The sequence below is a fragment of the Myzus persicae genome, unplaced genomic scaffold (assembly GCF_001856785.1).
Source record: "Myzus persicae strain clone G006 unplaced genomic scaffold, MPER_G0061.0, whole genome shotgun sequence".
In the NCBI taxonomy this organism is placed as follows: domain Eukaryota; kingdom Metazoa; phylum Arthropoda; class Insecta; order Hemiptera; family Aphididae; genus Myzus; species Myzus persicae.
In genome coordinates, this window is record NW_019100468.1 from 992802 (window position 1) to 1012405 (window position 19604).

General features: G+C 27.9%; 1 protein-coding gene and 1 long non-coding RNA gene across 6 annotated transcripts; one reads left to right on the forward strand and one right to left on the reverse strand.

Annotated features, from left to right (window-relative positions):
* The first annotated feature begins 351 nt into the window (after window positions 1-351).
* LOC111033083 (dosage compensation regulator-like) lies at window positions 352-16548 on the forward strand. Of its 5 annotated transcripts, none has more exons than XM_022313706.1 (23): window positions 352-651; window positions 4452-4616; window positions 6253-6413; window positions 6498-6554; window positions 6696-6820; window positions 7063-7109; window positions 7173-7408; window positions 7487-7642; window positions 7768-7965; window positions 8030-8243; window positions 9199-9438; window positions 11375-11565; window positions 11633-11750; window positions 12405-12496; window positions 13295-13501; window positions 13661-13835; window positions 14082-14264; window positions 14328-14500; window positions 14582-14755; window positions 15459-15566; window positions 16054-16160; window positions 16229-16435; window positions 16503-16548. In XM_022313706.1, exons 2-23 carry the CDS (start codon window positions 4475-4477, stop codon window positions 16540-16542), a joined length of 3351 nt encoding a protein of 1116 aa, XP_022169398.1. In that variant the 5' UTR covers window positions 352-651; window positions 4452-4474; the 3' UTR covers window positions 16543-16548. The 5 variants fall into 5 exon arrangements, with proteins under 5 accessions (XP_022169398.1, XP_022169697.1, XP_022169468.1 ...); XM_022314005.1 differs by having other exon boundaries at window positions 352-537; XM_022313776.1 differs by lacking the exon at window positions 352-651 and adding an exon at window positions 1598-2229.
* LOC111033613 lies at window positions 3356-4120 on the reverse strand. Its single transcript, XR_002604447.1, has 2 exons — window positions 4021-4120; window positions 3356-3931 (listed from the first exon to the last, which is right to left on the reverse strand). It is a non-coding gene; the product is annotated as an uncharacterized LOC111033613 (long non-coding RNA).
* Window positions 16549-19604: the final 3056 nt, after the last annotated feature.

Consider the following 19604-nt stretch of genomic DNA (forward strand, 5'->3'; position numbering starts at 1 on the left):
CAAGATAAATTTGTGAATTGTTTTGTTTAAAAACCAGATTACCTTATGTTGTTTCAATACAATATGTGTATTTACTACATATATAATTTTTTTTCGTGACATTACTAGAAATAGGGTGAAGATGACTTAAAAACGTTTAAATTACACTTGAATATCGAAAACCTCAATAAATGTAAAAAAAATGTATGTTGTGAGCATAGCGTGTACTTTTTTTTATTATTTAAAAAAATATTTACAATCTATATTAATAGTAACATAAATTAACAAATTATATGAATTAGAATATGAGAGGGGAGACAAACCTATTGGTAGCGCCTCTGAAGTGTGTACTTGAAACACATTTGTATCTTAGAAAGCGTCGTGCCAAGCATACCATTCAATCAATTCAAGTACTAGTAATGATGTAAGACTATACAACTGTGCATTTACAATTAATTTATGTATCTTATCAATTACCTACCAATATAATTTATGTTTTCGTGTATTTCAAAGTTTATTTTACCAAAAACAAGACGACAGACATCCACTTTTTAACTGGTATGATATAGTCAATATAGTTCAATTTTATATAAAAAGGAAATTTAGGAGGATGCCACACTACTATTAATCCATGAAAATGGTTTTGCGCAGAAATAACAGAAACAGTGTTAAGTGAGTAGCCTTGCCTAATAAAAATAAGAAATGTGTGTTTCAATATTTGTCGTTGTCATAGAGCTTAATTTTTTTTTCAACTTAAAGAAAATCTAAATTATTCATTTGACAGATCTATTTTTTTTTTTTGATTTGTTAATTAAAAACTAAAAAGTATTAATATCAAAAAATAAAAACGCTTGACCGAGATAAAGTTCTTCTATGTAGTTTACTAGTATAACCATTTAGTAAATCTACTATAAATAATGATATATCCACTCCAGCACCTCAAATTCTAAATTATGTACCCTCAAATTTGTCTAGCACAAAATCGTTATTTTATCGTATAATCTTATTATTATACAACAAGTAACAACCATTATTGGTACTGATATGGGACCACTTTTAAAATACTTTAATTAGTATTTAAATATGCTTATGATTAAACATTTTAATTTTTCTCCGAAATGTAATTTTAGTTGCCTATATTAAACTCCTTAGAAATTTAATAGCAGGTGAGTGGAGTCCTTTTTATGTAACATACAAGATACAACTATACAAGTGGTTCATGTGAGTGTGTGTCTGTATCCTACAGTATTAATAGACAGATAATTGCTTGTGACGGTGGGCCTATAGATTTTTTCTCAAAAACGGCTGCAAGGATTTCGTCAGAATTTCGTAACTAGGGGATTTTGATGCAAAAGATTAATCGATGAAGGTGGATTAAATAATAGGTACATATAATATTTTTAAGCTACAGTAACATAACTAAGATCTTCATTACTCATTTAAATATCTAATTTCACCCAAATTTGAACTTAAAATAGCAATAAAACTATGTTTATGCATTTTTGCAGATTTTTTTTAACAGTATGAAATGAAACAAGGTTAAGTTATTTACAAAACTGCTATATTATCAAAACTATTATTTAAATATAATTCATATAATTTATATTACATATAATAGATGAAACAAAAATATGTGTTAATGTAAAAACGGAACAGACATACAGCAATATAGTTGCCAGAATATGGTCCATGCATCGGAGTATCGGACCGGACGATCTGCAGACTGTAGTTAAGTCCCAAATTATATAAAACTTATAAAAAGTATATAAAAACTTAATACAGTTAAACCCTATCTATTTATATACGAAATTGTGAAAAATATTCACGACTGACGAAACGGAACGGGATTCCAAAGTCATAATTTTCCATAATTTATTATTTACATAGTGAATGATAGTAATTACAGTCTAGCTATTTGTACAAATGTGTTGTAATATTTTGTTTGTTGACCTTTTGAAACCTAAATGTTATACGTGATAAAATACTCATCTCTATTATAATATTAAATCTTTAATAACAGTACTACATCAGCAAACAATTTATTGTCCATAAGATGAGTCTTAATAGAATCCACCCTGGAGTACTAAATGTGTTTAGTAAAAACTTAGTTCATAGTTGTTCAATATTTTCTTGACCATCAATAAACTGTTTTAAATTGTTGTTGTGTTTCGTATCTGACATCTGTTATTATTATTTTTTCTTTTTTAAACTGTAAAGACAACAATTGATTTTAACACCATTTTCATAAAGGTAAGAAATATTGACTTTATTTAGGTAATACATTTTGTCCGGTTTTTTTTGTTAGATATAATAGTTATGGGGGGACGAGGTGATCGAGTGGTCTGACGCGTTCGCTGCGACGCAGCCGGTCGCGGTTCGATCCTCGGCCGCCGGGCGGCATTTTTCTCCGGACAAGTCGCGGTGACCGGAGAACAAGTGCCGCCATCCCCCAACCGGGCATGGCAGAAACTGAGAAACCACGATTTAAGATAGTCTATCTTAAATCGTGTGAGAAACCTACGGGTGCCCAAAAGAAATTCTGCCAAAACAAAAACACACACGTGTTCCCCCCCCTACAGTCCCAAACCTTACAGTACCACACAACCTACAGCTAATGGCCTCAGTTGCCGAAGCTTAAATCAAAAAAAAAAAAATAATAATTATGGTTTGTTTTGTAAAAAAATTAATTTTCTCTTAAATATTTTTTTTGTATCACAATGCAGGGATATCGTTCATTCTTTTCGGGTAGGTATTTAAATGTTATACTATTTTAATGTTATACTATTTTAATGTTATTAATTGTACGTGTATTGAACAGTAAAAATAAATTCTACTGTAAATTTTGCCTAATTCCCTACACTGAAGTAAAAACGATGACATTTATAGAACTCGAAGATCAGGTCTTGTCAAAATTTGAACTTAAATTGCTCATAATATGGACTATGGATATAGCAGTGTTTGCAACACTCACCAAAAAAATGAATTCGTTCATGTTCATATTTTTTCAAATGAACACATTCACATTAAAATCCATTGAAAAAAATAAAATTAAAATTAAGGTGGTTAATTTAATATAATTTTTAATTTTTTATAATAGGAATTATAATAAGGAAATATTATTACAAATCAATGAATTTTGAACTATTATATTCATTAAATGGCAAATAAATTGAGTCTTAGAAATCGTTCAAATTCATTAAAATATAAACGACGTTCACGTTCAATTTGAAAAAAAAAGTGACGTTCGCATATCGTTTATTACATATGAAAGTGAACTCGTGAACGTACGTTCTTTCCAAATACTGATATAGTAAATATAAAAATAGTAATAAAATAGTATATATATTTTTTTAGAGAAACAGATTGGTAGTATACACTCGTATATTTTATATTGTGGACACAATGGATGATGATTTCGTCTCGTGTTTTTTTGCTTATAGTTATATTCTGTTTAATTACACCGGAATTGGCCGGGATATTTGATTTTTATTAACGGTTACACTGGTCTCGAAAATTATTCACAGCGTCAGCGTCTGTGATCTGTGGTTCTCGCCTCGCGACCCGCCAGACGGTGCATTTGTCATTTATTTGTAATTTCTAATTAATACATTTTTTAATATAATCATAATATATATCTATGATGTACCATGTTCACATATAATCATGAACTCTAATGAGTAATGCTCATGGATATAATAAATAATAACTAATGTTGTTATCAAAGACCGTGTTAATGAATATTATTGTTGAGTGTTGACTTTTATTGAATGCTGAATTGCTGACTATTTTTATTTTTCAATATTCGTCTTGCACGACAAACCACAAACGCGGCATCGTCTTTGTATCAGTTCTTTCGGCCATTCTAGATTTCTTATTTTTTTAAGTAGTAATTTTCCCAACACCAGCGATACAGTTTAACATATTAATATTTGTCGTGGTAACTGGAAGTCCACTACAAATTACATCAGTACGTTGGTATCTGTATACTATGTGCTTATATCAGATAAATATTATATTTAGCTCGAAAACGGTTTTACTTACTCGATTTGTGGGTAAATCCTTACAATTCCATGGTATCTTCAAGGTTATATACCACCGATTAATATAGTGATATTAAATTAATCCGTGTCACATACTAAAATAGGATCCATTATTTGGATTTTGGACAATAGTAGTATTACTAGTATCAGTAGAGTACGTTATTAATTTAATATTTTAATCTGTCATCGCTCTACCCGTCGGTGTTGCGAATTGCGATCGATTCGTTTCGATCTCGTCGAGCTACAGATCATCGATCACGACTCGTAAGAAGTAGGTACGTTATTATTTGTGAAATATTATATTCTAAAATATTATTATGTTCGTCGTTTAATATTTCGATCGTTCGGTTTCGGTATTGTTTGACTGCGGTTTTGTACTGAAGTCCTATACAAAGGTGTTACCTACAGTGTTTATAATTTTATATCTTTTAGTTGAAAGGTGTGTATCGTACAATATGACGGACTTGCGGTCTGCCATGGCTAAACTATCCACCGGAAGTACAACTTCTGCACGTTCTTCGACAGTTACCAAGCCGTATGAAATGTTTATGAAATGGTGTTCAGAAAACAACTTGAAACCGCAGTACAAAATAACTGGTATTCTAAAACACAATTATATTATTATTATGGTATAGGTAATAGGTACCCACTATTATTAATATTTTTAGTAAGTACAATGTTTAATACTTATTAATTATTAATTAATATATAATATAGATGGTCCAATGGTTGGTAAGCGGATAGATTGGTACAGTTAAACTTCTGTTAATGACCAACTGTAAATAACTGTAACTATTTTTGGTCTTGCCAAGAACAGGTGTTACCTATAAAAAAATGCACTGAAAAACCAGATCTAATTAGTAGTAATTACTTCTGGTCTCTACTCTCTTCGATGACTTGTACAGAAGTTTCACTGTATGATAAGTGGGTACCTGCCTACCGATTGTAAATAAAACCAATTTCATCAATATTCAATACACTTAAGTGCTAAACTCTAATTAGTAGGTATATAGGTACCTACTATCATTGATTAATCAGCTTAATATTATCATGTACTTATATTGTATTATTTTATATATTATATAACATACTTAATATAATATTATAATCAATGCTACTATGTTAAAATTTTAAAACATGATGCTTTGATACTTATTGGCTATGTGAATTTTTGAAAACAATTTTTTATTAATTTCTTAAAATTGTTTGAATTATAAAAAAGTAATATTTCAGCATGTACAGAGTGATTCTTTTAGTATAAGTGATAGAAAAAAGCAACAAAAAATAAAATAATAAAAAAGCAATAAATTAATTTTTTAAATAATACAATTTAAAAACATTTGTAAGTTCATTTAATGAAATACAATGTAAATATTTTTACTTTATCATCTTTTGGTAGAGTTCACACTCCTAGTAGACCTATTATTGAAAAAATGTAGGTATATACCTACTATGTGTTCAATATTTTGTGGTTTAGCCCTTCTCCCCCCAAATATTTCTGCTTGAAAACTGCCACCTCTTTTTACACGTGTACACAATGAACACAAGGATACTTTATTTATTTTTTATTGCTTTAACTAATTTGTAACTTATGATTTCATTATTAAATAAAGTAAGGAAATGGATAATATCTAAAAAATTAACAAGTATGATTAGGTATTTCAATGAGTTTACTTTTAAAATATCTGACACTTAATAGCTAAGCTCCCTGTGAAGTAATTTACTTTTACTTGTCAATTCTTCGATAACTTCATTAGAATTATTAGGTGTTATTAATTAATAATGTATTATTGGTAAACATAAATATTAAAGTTTTTAACCCAAAAATTGTTTTAAAAAAGTTGTTTTTGTCGTAAAATATTAATAGTACTCATTAGACAATATCCCCAATTTTGCAATATGCAAATTTATACCTAGATATATTATATTAAATTATAATTGCAGTGTAAAATTTTCAAATCTATGTATTAATATTGTAACTTCTAAATATTAAGGAATAAAAAAGGTATTATTAGATTTATAATAAAATTAATTTCTGTTATAAGGTATTTAAAGTTTTTACTGTTTTTTCTTCCACTGTTTTTTTATTTTTTAAATTTGCTTATGATAAACTTCAATGCAATGATTTATAGCTGTGTTTTTGAACAATTATATATTCTATTAATATTTTAGTTTCAAATTGTTATGTAAGATAATTGTTTGTTCAACTATTGAATATCTGTTGGTTTATTAGATATTAAACAAGATGAAAATGTAAAATTTGAAATCAGAGTACCTAATTATACCTACATAGGGGTTGGAAATGCAAAAACTGAAGAAACTGCTCGCCAAAATGCGTTAAAAGATATCTTATTATATTTAGCTGATAAAAATGAAATACCAGCTATTTCAAAGGTAATAAAAATGATAATTTTTTATTCGTAATATTAAATGAGTTTGTTGATTTACTTTATTAACAAGTTATATTTGTTTAATTAGAAAAAAAAAAAACAAAAAACTGAAGACTCTAAACTAGATTCAACTAAAAATGAAAAGGTAAGTTAATATAAGAATATAAATATTAGGTAGTTATACCTTGTAATAACCTAGATGATAGTATTGTCTATTTTTGCTAAGACAAAGGCATAGATATAAGAATTAAACATAGTTTTAATTCCAAAATATTTTTCTTCATAGCAAAATAGTTTAGAACCGTTTGTAAGTGGTAATTGGACAATTGATACTGCTTATATGAGATTACAACAATACATTAAATCTAATGATAAAGCAAATTTTAAGACAGATATTGCAATTTTTGGAAGGTAAATTTACTTGTGGTTAATTTTTTAAAAATTATATTCTTTCTTAAAAGAGAACAATCAGTTGACTGACCAATTTACATAAGTGCTGCGCATCTTGTACGAACTTCATGGCGTTATTGTTACCATGTTGTTCTAGACTCGCCTATCTTATTATTCACGAGGCACAAAAAGCGATTGCACTCTTTTGAGACAGAGTATTATATTATGCTGTTGCTGTTTTATCAAATATTAATTTGTTTTAGGAGTTTTGTTGTTAGAATGTCAATATTTATTGAACAACTAAATAAAAGTAAAATAAACAATTTAAATGTACTTAAGTTCCATTGTATTATCAAATAATTTTTTAATTTAGCAATTTCTACTCGTGAAACTGGAAAATCAAAGAAAAAAGTAATGCAACAATGCGAACTTACTTTAGTCAATAATCTATGTTCATTAGGTCTAATTGAACGTTACTCAAGTGATAAAATGAAAAAAGAACTAAATTTTATCCATAATTTGTCGAATGTTGTCAATGTTAATGAAAAACTGGTGAAAGATTTATATGGTTTATTAAAAGATCTTAATATTAAGCCAATGATTGATGAGGTAATAATTATTACATTTTAATTTTATTTAAATTTAATGTATTTTGTAATGTTTGTTCATCAACAATAATTATGTTAGAATAATGCTGGCGTTTCAAATAGTACAACATTGCTTCTTGACAAAGTTATTGAACCATTTGCACCAATAAATCAATTTAATGCTTCTAAAGTGATACGATGGGGCCCTCCCCAGTCAAATTGGAATCCATGGAGAGCTGTTAAGATTTATAATCCGGTAAGTTCTGTTAATTCCGCTATTTTGTCGTGGTAGTTTTTATATTTACTGAGAAGCATACTTATATTTGTTTTAACACGGTATTTAGTTTCCAAATTATTTCCTATTAATTATTTTATTTATAGAAATCTTTGTCTGATATAAGTTCTAAGATGAAGAGAGAATTTGATGAGAAAAGACAACATTCACTTACATTTCAAAAAAGATTAAAAGACCGATCTAGTTTGCCAATATTCCAAAAAAAGGATGCTATTCTGGATATAATTAGAAACAATTCTGTAATTATTGTACATGGAGGCACTGGTTGTGGAAAAACCACTCAAGTCAGTCAACTTGACGTCTTGTATTATTAATATCTCTTTTTCACATAATTGTTAAAACAAGTAGGTTTGTCAATTTATACTTGAAGAGTTTATTGACGAAAATAAAGGAGCAAATTGTAACATAATCTGCACTCAACCAAGAAAGGTATCAGCAATCTCTATTGCGAACCGAGTGAGTTTTGAAAGGGCTGAAGCTGTTGGGAAAAGTGTTGGGTATACAGTTAGATTTGATAGTGTGATACCACAGACTTTTGGAGGGATTCTATTTTGTACAACTGGTAATTGTTATAAATTGTATTACATAATTTAAGCTTGAGTCCAAAACGAAATATGCTTAAGTACTTATGCAATTTTATTTTAATTTTACATTTTTCAAACTGTTAAAAAAGAAAAACTTCCTACAAAATACAAATATAATATGTATTTCAAGCATAAATAAAAAATGTGGAGTGTCACAATCCTTTAGGTGGCTGGAGCAGGTACTAATAATCACGTAGAACCGTCTAGAACAGCGGTTCTCAAGCTTTATTTTTTTGCGTACCAATTATGTCTATTTCAATGTGATCATGTTGAAACACAATTTTAAATATTCATTTATTCACTTTTTATTCTATCACTTTGTGGCCTTTCGCGCACCAACATGTAGTCTTCTGCTTACCATAGTTTGAGAACCTTTGGTCTAGAACCTAGGCATAACTGTGGGACTTGGCTTAACAGATTTTAATTTTGAAAACTAATTAAAAATCTTCAACAAATATACTAAAGCATGGCAGTGGAAATTTATCATTATTACAAAAATTAATGGCTAAAATCCTCTCGTCCATTTCATAACTAACACAATGACTAATAAATATCTATTTAAAACATTTAAATCAATCTTATCCAAGTCTTACAATTTTGTCTAGCTTTTTGGCATTTGATTATTTGAATATCATGGTGTATATTTGATAAAATCTGAATCATTGACATGTGCCTGCACTTGTAGAAATGTTTAGGCGAGCGGTGAGCCATTGGTGGCTGGTACTCTATAACAAATTACAGTAACAGCACAAATATAATTGCCTAAATATTTCTCCTTAAAACATGTCACGCTCCAGTCCCCTTCAGTGAATTTGTTTCTCGTCAATTTTCAAATATGTGTATTATCATAAAATTCAAAAATAATTAGAATGTTTCTAGGCTTAATTATTAGTATGTTAAGAAATATAAGTAAATTTGTTATTTTGTTTTTAGAAATTTTAATACGGAAATTAAAAACTGGTTTGTTTGGTGTCACACATATTATTGTGGATGAGATACATGAACGTCGTGCTGGCTGTGAACTTTTATTGATTATTCTGAAGGACATGGTGCAAAAATATACAGATCTTAAAATTATTCTCATGTCTGCAAATGCTAATTTAAATATATTCAGTAAATATTTCAACGACTGTCCAATTATTGATGTGGAAGGAAATTGCTATCCCGTGAAAGGTTAATGTTACATATTAAATAATATACCTATTGTAACCATTTAGTTATCTTTTTGTCAAAATATGGTCATTTACATAGTTTTCGTTAAATTTAACAATTTTTTTTATTATTTCAGGTATTCACAACATTGTATTAAGAGTAATGAGTAATATGTACCCACCTGATAAATATTTTTATTAGTCATAACTCTCAGGACACTACAGCCATATTTGTTGTTCCGAATTGCAAGTGCGTAGAAAATGTATGATAAGAAATTCACATTTAGGTTTGTTAGTTAAAAAATTAGTGGATTGACCTATTATGAAACTTAATGGTAAGAATATAATCTGTGTATCTATGTCAGTTTTCAACAATAATTACATTTTTTAGGAAGTTTAAAAAATAGCGCAATTTCAAAATTCTTATCACTCTCTTAAAAACAGAATTATCAAAAAACCAACATTCAAACACTCGACATTCATACTATTATGTTTCATAATAGTTTGATGCATTTTCATTTTCAAACGAATGAAGTTTGAACTGCTGAGTAAAAATTTGCAAAATTACGCTCTTGTAAGACTGGAACAATAAATGTGGGTGGAGGGTCTGCTTAATACAATGTTGTCTATGGTTTCATATTAATTATTTGATAAAACTATTTGACTGATTAAAAAAAGTGAACTGAAACTTCTTTATAGAGGGTATGAAAAGAAAGGTTATCGCACAAATATTAATTTTGTTGTTTTGTAAAATTGTCTCCATCTTACAAACTCATAACATAACAAATTGTACGTTTTGAATAATTAATTTAACTGTTATGTTTAACCTTAGAGTGAATTGGCCTATTATACAATTTAGAAGTAGGAATATTATTTAGTTTTATATTTTAATTTGAAAGTTGGTTATAAGCATTTTAAATAGTATATTATTTGTACATTTTAAAATGCTTGTTACTCTCTTTAAAATTGAAATATTAAAAGGAAAAAACCTATGTTATTTTCTAAATAATTTTACATATACATTTAATCAATTCACTCTAAGATTAAACATAACAGATTTAAATGAATTATTCAGTACTTACAATTTGCTATGTTATGCTTTTGTAAGAGTTGTAAAGATTTTTTTGACAATCAACATTCATTATTTGGTCGTATTAATTTAAAAAATATATAATATATAGTGATATTAAAGATTTTAAAAGTTTACCTGTCAAACTTGAAATGCTTTTATTTAAAAATTTGTTCAGTATTTGATAGTTATATAACACCATTTTTGAAAGAGTATTTTACTTTAAAATATTAAATTGAAATTTTTTTAAATTGGTTTTTTTAACAAAGAAATTGACCAAGATAATAAGTAGTGATGGGAATTATTAGAATATTCGAATTTGAACAGTTTGTACTGTAAAGAATTAGAATATTCAAATATTCGGATATCAGTATTCGAATACTATAATACTCTAACTATTTTTAGTCGTTTTTCCATGATAAGTCTTATACATTTATTCAATTCTTTAACCAATTTTCGCCCGCTAGTCATATATTCCTTTTCCTTTCACTCTTTTAATAGATTAGATTATCCGTTAGGTATACATAGATATAATATTTAAATAATTGTTTTAATAACAAATTTTTGATAGTTTTGTTCAATAATATATAATAATGATTGAAAAATAAATATACCTTTATAAGTAATAGTTTTACTCGATAATTTGTTCAATAATAATTAATAAATAATTGTATGTTAAATTTCATCGAATTTAATATTATTATTATTTATTATTATATTGATTAATATTGATTTTGTAGTATCGAATACTGATATTCAATTATTCGAATGTACATTACACTCCTAATAATAAGTGTTAACTGTTAAATGACTTATTATAACATTTTCTAGATTTATGTTAATTTTTAATAAAAATTCTGTTATTTTATTTCAATTTACTTGGTTGTAGATTTTTTTTTAGAAGATATCGTTCAAATGTTAAACTATAAGCCATCTATGGAAGAAATTAAAATCGCGAAGAAAAAAAATATAGAAAACACAGTTAATTGTAATTTATTAGTTTCTGATGATTATCCTAGAGAAGTTAAAGAAGCAGTTACAAAGATTAGTGAGGAAAGTCAACATATGAAAATTATTGAAGTAAGATTTCTGTGTATTTTGCAAGTAATTATTATTTAAAACTAATTAATAACTTTTGTAATTGTAGTTGTTGTTGACATATATTGAAAATCATTTAAAAAAAAAAGGTGCTGTCTTAATATTTTTACCTGGATGGGCTTGGATTTCAGAACTCAATAATTATTTACAACAGAACGAAATAATTGGTAAATAACTTTTTTCTTTAAGTATAACTGAATAATTGTAAATCAAAAAATAACTAAAGTACCTACCTATGTATGATGTAATTAACAATTTTTTACGTATATTTTATATTTCTTTATTTATATTTGAGTGCTTTGAGTATCAATAGCTAATTATTAAGAAATATAAGAAAGTTTTATTCAGTTAGTTATTTCTAGGGGCTGGATGTTGGTTCCCTAAAAATGTATATGTTAATTTATAACTAATTAAATACTTAAAAACAACTGATAAAACTGTTAATAAAAAGTCAGGAAAATGAATTATTAATTTTAAAGTTAAAAAATATTTATTAACATGTAATACATACCAATAGTAAAGTTGTAGTTTTTATTTGAATTGTAATATCTAAATATAAACATAAAATAATTATGACAAATAAAAAATTCATAATTTTTATCTTCATTGTTATAAATAAAAAAATGATCATGAATTGAAAAAAAAAATCAAGAGAAAAATGAGTTATATACATTTATATGTTATTGAAAAAAATTTTAAGGTTGGAAAGCACTGTCTATACTCTATAATGTTCCAACAAAAGATGCAAAAGTCATCAACATCCAGGCTCTAGTTATTTCATTTAGATCTAATCATTAGTTAATTAATACAATTTGATCTAGCTGAAAACTGTTCCATTTTGCTTCTTCATTCATCATTATCTCATGCACAACAACATAAAGTATTTAAACCTGCTCCACTTGGAAAGCGTAAAGTAAGTGAAATGTTAATTAATAAAGTTATAACCATATGATTCTGTACATATATATTTGATATTTATTTAATTATTTTCATATACAGTGAAAACTGTCATAAGTAGAATCACACAGAACCAACCAAAAATTCCGACTTAGTAGTTTTCCGAATTATCCAATAAAATGGAAAAATTCCAGATTATTGAATTTGATTCCAAATTGTATATGAACTATTATTTATATACGGGAAAAGTATGTGTCAATATGTCATACATAGTAAGAATGTGTAGTTCAATTTTATCATAATTATTGTTTCAAGTTGAAGATACTTATATCTTATACATTTCATGCTAGCTAGTGTTCTTAATATTTGTAGAACTAGAATGCTTATTGTCAGTTACTTAATGATATCCTTGTTCATAAAATAAATTTTAGGGGGGGATATTTGCCCATGGTTATAGCCCTAATGTATAATATTATTTGCTTTTGTAACACTCGCATGTCATGGTCTCTGGCTTATATAAGGTTTTTACTTGCATGGAACCTACAAGATTTTATTGATAGTTCTGTTTTGAAGAGTGTTGATACAGGAATACATTTTGTTGGTTTCTACTAAAGTTCAATCAAATTAAAATCATATTATTGTTAACATCTAACCAGAAGCCATCTTTTATAATTTCTATAAATAATTATATTAAACACTCATCAATAATAATCATTTATCTTAATTTTAAATTCATTTATATTTGTTGTTCTATTTTTAAGTATCTACCTGATTTTTTAATAATATAATTTAATGACTAGGTTATGTTTTCTAGGTTATTTTGTCTACAAATATTGCTGAAACATCAATTACCATTGATGATGTTGTGTTCGTCATTGATTATGGAAAATCTAAGATAGTTAGGTGTAATAATAATGTAACTATATTTGACACAGTTTGGGCATCCAAAGTAAATGTGATACAAAGAAGAGGACGTGCTGGCCGTGTTCAAGAGGGTATTTGTTTTAGTTTATATACAAAGGTAAAAAAGACTTATATACTTTGTTATATTGGTTTAAATTTGAAATAATTAGTTAACCTCAAATAGAGATTGAGAAGTAGTGTAATTTTGTAAGGGATATACAATATTAATGTAAAATTATGTAAAATCCGTGTAAAAAATGATTTATGTATTTTTTAGGAACGATTCAACAAAATGGATGATAACATATTGCCAGAACTAAATCATTGCTCTTTGAATAAAATTGGGCTAACTATCAAATTACTGAATTTGGGTGATATTTATTCATTTTTGAAAAAAGCTATTGATCCACCGCCTGTAAAATCTGTACATAATGTTATTAATATGCTTACAGGTAAATATGTAAAATATTTAATGATAATAGAAATTTTTATAATTAACAAAAGAGTGAAGACTAGATTTAATTGATATCATAAATAATTATACAGTGTGTAATAGAAAGACATGAAAAAATATTATTAATTAGTAATTTGATTCTAGTTAAATGTAGTATGACATATTATGAAAATTATAGGGATAGTAAATTATTTAAAAAATATATTTTTGTTTAGAAATTCTCAATAAGAAAATTTTTTTCCAGAAATGAAATGTCTTGATAGGAATGGAAACCTCACTGATCTTGGATTTATTTTGGCCGAGTTACCTGTAGAACCACAACTTGGGCGAATGATGATTTTGGCTAATATACTAATGCTTGGTGAATCATTGAGTATAATAGCTGCTGGTTCTTCAACTAATTATGATTTATTTATTGGCGAATATGGTATGTCAAATCACATGACATATTTAAGAATAACAATCTTACTCTATTTTAATATATGTTAAGGACAAACCACTGCTAAGCATCATTATTCTGGCAATCGTTGTTCAGATCAGTTGGCTTTTTTAAATGCTTTTATGCAGTGGGACTCAACATATGGTTATTATTCAAATGAGACTGATGCTTTTGGAGACAACAATTTATCTACTTCTGTATTAAAAGCAACATACAATATAAAAGTATTTTAATTTAATATTAAATTGATGAATTAATATTTCTGTATATAGATATGTATATAGAATATATATATTTTTTGTTAGGAACAAATAATAGACAGGTTTCTGAAGTTTGGATTTCCTAAATGTTGTTTCGAAACAGAACATTTTGATTTTGGTAAAACTGGAATCACTGATGAGCCAAAGTTGGATATGGTCTCAGCACTCCTTGTAATGGCATTTTATCCTAATATTTATGTTCATAAGGAAAAACGTAAGGTAACTTTAACCTTATTATAATGCTAATTAAGTAATAAATTATATATTTAATCCTGAAAACTTATTTTTCTCAAAAATGTCAAGCTTTGGCACGTAATCTTATTTATTTATTTAAGTTAAAACCTTCAATAACAGTACCATTGGCTTGTATTAGGTATATATTGAAATCACCTAAATTAAATTGTATATTTTAATATCTTTCATAAATAATAAAAAAAATTTAACAGATAGGTGTGCCTGGTAGGTACTCGGGTATGCCTAGTTTTTGTCGGGACTATTGTGTTTGCATTCTATGATAATGTGTTTAATTGAAGTTGAATAGCCGCATGTTTGGTATGTGGTGGCTCTTTTTTCATAAGATGGCAGTATGTGTAGATTGTATGACCTATTTCTGATGTAGTATAACTTTGTCTCTTCATTTGAGAGACATTGAATTATTTCATTTTTCTGTTGTTCTTTTAGTACACAATTCATTTATGAATTAAAAAACAAAATATTATTTCAACTTAACAATTATGCCATATGTTTAATCATTGCTTATATTTTTAAATGTTGTGTTGAAAGATATTAATATTTTATCTGTAACTTAAAAAAACTTTACAAAAATACATTTAAGAAACTATTTTTAAATATATTTATAACAATTAATTATTCCACATTTATTATGTACTTTATAGCTAATATATATATTTATTTTATTAAGGTACATTTAAAGTCAAAGGATTTTGCTGTTGTTGGTAAATCTTCTGTAAATAGTCCTTTGGGATCAGGTATTCAATTTCAGTTGCCTTTTTTCGTATTTGAACAACAAGTAAGCTGTAAAGATAAATAAGATTATAAAAGTTATATTTACAATCTACATACATAATCAGAAGAATTAATCTTTAACTTTAAACCAAGTTTTATATCTGTGCAACGCAAATGGCTCTCGTATTGAGCAACAAAAGTTCTCTATAATTTACTTCACGGATAAAAATTTAAAAAAATACTATTACATTTTTAACTACGCCTCTTTTGAGATGAGCAAATGTATGTATAAAGAGAAAAAGAATTTGTGTTTCAAAAACAGGAACCATTTTGGGAAATTTTTGTATTTGCACAAATGGGAGCCAAATGGGCTGTTTCAGTTTACACATAGAATTATCTTTTTAACTGGCTCATTAATTTTCTTTCAGTTTCATCATTGGGAGTAAAATACTTTCTAAAAATGTTGATGTATTAATAATCATTAAGTCATCATTCAAAAAATGTTTTATAAGTACAATTGACACTAATTACTGTTTTGAATAAAATTTTAGATAAGTGTACTATGTATGAACTCAACGATGATGAGTCCTATACACATCTTATTGTTTGGTGCTCAGAAAGTTGATTATACTGACAGTTTAGTTGTATTGGATGATTGGTTTGTTAAATTAAAAACTGCTAAGCAAATTATGATGAAAAGTCTTATAATCATATTTTTTGCTATAGGATACATTTACAAATGGATGTTAAAGTTGCTGCGGCAATTGTCGCTTTGCGGCCAGCAATTGAAGATTTAATTATAAGAGCTGTTAAAGATCCAAAATTGATTGAAAACCCTTCTATAACTGATATTAAGTTAATTAAAATGTTGAGAGATTTATGTAACTTTAACGCAGGAAGGAATAATTTACACCCTATAACATTTGGTACTAGGTAAGAAGAAGAATATATAACTATATAAGTTACATGATTGAATGAAATAATTTTGTTGTATATTTAGTGAGGATAAGAACAAGAAGAATAAGACTAAACAAAAATGAAACATAAAAAAACACTAATAGTATAAGAAATGTATTAACCAAAACAATTTTTATTGTCATTTTCAAAGATTATTAATTTTAATTATTATTTTATTTGTGCAACTTATTGTTAAAAAGGTACTTATATACATTTATATGTATTTAACTTATTATTATGTTATTAATTTTAATATTGATTAAATTGTTTTTATAATCTTTTTTGTATATTATATACTTATTATTATTATTATGTACCTCTTCTAACAGTGCCATATCCAGGGGGTGGGGTGGTCTGAACCGCTATAGTGTGACCAGGGCTTTATAACAGAATTTGTATACAACAAAGAAGTAAAAATAATAATTAGTACCAATGGTAATGGTTAACAGCTAAATAAAGAATAAATAAATAGTACATTAAAAATCATTAACTAACAATAAATGGTTACAAAAACAATAAGAATAAAATAATAATAATTAAACGAGAGAATTTAAATTTAAAGCCAAATAAACATTCTGTCAGAATACAAATCACGACATAGCAAAAAAATCAACACGATCCATTATACTGTTAGCCAAAGATAGAGGCTCTGGGGAAAAATGAGGTGGAAGTATAATTATTTTTGGAAAGAGAGTCATGAAAAAAATTGAATTTTCTTAATACACGAATTGGTGCATTAAAACCAATGTGTTATACATATAATTCCGTAGAATAAATAAGACCACATTTAATAAGTCATAAGAACATAATATCAGCAACATTTCTCCTCAAATCACAAGACACGATCCCCAATCGGGAAATCTGCAATTTACATAATTATCTTGTGATGGGGTATATTTAATTTAGAGCATAATAGTTTTAGAAACTTATACTGAACATTTTCAATTAGACTGGTATATGAAAATAGTGTGGTGACCAGACAATTGATCCAAACTCGAGATGAGACCTAACCAGGGAATAAATATAAAGTTTTTAAGGCATTGGTATTATGGCAAGGTATTGGTATTTTGCGTAGCTATTTTTAGCGAGTTTTAATTAATTTTCCCCGAATGACGGCGACGGCGATGCCGATTACGCGGCTGGCGGCTGTGCTATTTCCGATAACATTATATATTAATATCTTATTATTATTTTCGTTGTTATGAATATTCTGACGAAATATAATTAGTTTATTTTAATAATCTATTACAGGATGTATCTTGCTCGGATTTATAATAACAATAAGTGTATATTGTTCACAGACTATGGTATACGGACATACGATATACCAAATATTGGAACAAATCTAGTTTAGGGGCCAAGCGATTTTTTTAATTTTGTTTTTCAAAATGTGTGTTTTTGTATGCCCAAGTTTTTGATGCAATCACATTTTCCATGTTGTACTTACTTTTGAAGTTAAACCAAAAAAACCGGTAAAAAATCAATTTTTGAAAATATCATGGTATCGTCGGTAAAAATTGCCCAAAACGACTTTTTTAACATTTTTTTTATCAATTTCGTCTTTTTTTCATTTTTTAACTTTTTATTAACCTACTTTTTTAACATTTTTTTTTTTATAAGTTTTTTTGTATACCCAAGTTTTTGGTGCAATCACATTTTCCCTATTTTGTTTACTCTTTATAGTATACCAAAAACAAAATATAAAATATTAATAAAAAAAAACGATTTTTAAAGTATCTTTTTATTTACATAGGTAAGTTTATTATTATACAGAGTTGTCTTCTGTATCATCGTCAGATTTAGAGTCATCGGAATTATTTTCCAACAACATAGCATTAACGGGATTATATAATTCTCCCGCTATTTTAAAAATTTGGGGTAAGGGGTCTACATTAATCGATTTACAATACTTAATGAACATAAACTTCGCTAAGTACCCAGTAAAAAATCTTTTTTTTCTACAATACTGCGAAAGAAATGCCTTTGCGTGTCTCCACATCCCCTCCACGTTATTTGTGTGTGCGCCATTGTCAGGGTTCTTAAATTGAATGGAACTATTGTTCAAAAGTTATGGCAATTCAAAGTCGCAGTCATTACGCGTGTATCGGCAATTGTCGCTACGCTCCGCAAATCGAAAATATCCCCCGACTTGCTATGCAACACCACCTCAAGGCTCAAGTAAGTCACAGGGTACATAATACATAACTAGGTACATAAGTTTCAAAAAAAAAAGTTATACCGAATACGTAAGTACCAAAAAACAACAAATATGGTCCTCCGCGCGTCATTATAGTAGTGTTGCGCGCATAACTAACTAACTTTTTTTTTTTTTAAATAGTGTTTATTGACAATTTACAATCTATACAAGTTATGTACAATGAGTAAATTGGAGGAGGGATGAAAATGACGGGGCAGTGAAGGGAAGCTCATAGTTGAGCTACCTTTTGGTCAGTCATAAATCTAATTAAGTAAGTATATTAGTATTTTAGATAAGGTCTCTGGACCAATTTCTGTTGAGTCGGCGGGTGGAGTTGCCGAGAAGATGTTTTGAGTGAAGATTGGATATTAATTTGTTTGAGTGGCCTTGCACTTTGCAGTGAAGTCTTGAGTAGAATGTGATTGCTGTTTGGTTGATGGATTGTACTTTGAGGTCTTGATGTAAAGCGGCATTTGTGACATACCAAGGTGCTTTGGTGACCATGCGAAGACATAGATTGGAAAGCTTGGATTGTCCGAAGGTTTGATGGTTTGGCAGTGCCCCAGAGGGCGATTCCGTATGACCATATTGGTTGGAGGAGACTTTTATATAAAAGTAAACGGTTGGACAGGTTCATGTTTGATTTGAGGAGAGGTCTGATGACGTGTAGGCGGGAGTTAAGCTGTTTCCTTTTGTTTTTGAGATGGGGACCCCAGGTGAGTCTCCTGTCGAGTAGCAGGCCGAGGTATTTGGCTTCTCTTGAGTGGGGGATTACTGAATTGTTGAAAGAAACTTCAGGACAGTCCTTAGGTCTGAGGGTGAAGGTAATATGTGTAGATTTTAATTCGTTTACTTTGATTTTCCATGCGTTGCACCACTTTGAAATCATGTTGAGATGGTTTTGGAGATGGTGGGAGCATGTGTCTGGATCGGAGTTAGCGGCAAGAA

Coding starts and splice junctions, on each gene's coding strand:
- LOC111033083 (XM_022313706.1), top strand. CDS start 4,475: ATGACGGACTTGCGGTCTGCCATGGCTAAACTATCCACCGGAAGTACA. Junction 6,414..6,497: donor AAATACCAGCTATTTCAAAG/GTAATAAAAATG, acceptor TTGTTTAATTAG/AAAAAAAAAAAACAAAAAAC. Junction 14,756..15,458: donor TTCATAAGGAAAAACGTAAG/GTAACTTTAACC, acceptor TATTTTATTAAG/GTACATTTAAAGTCAAAGGA.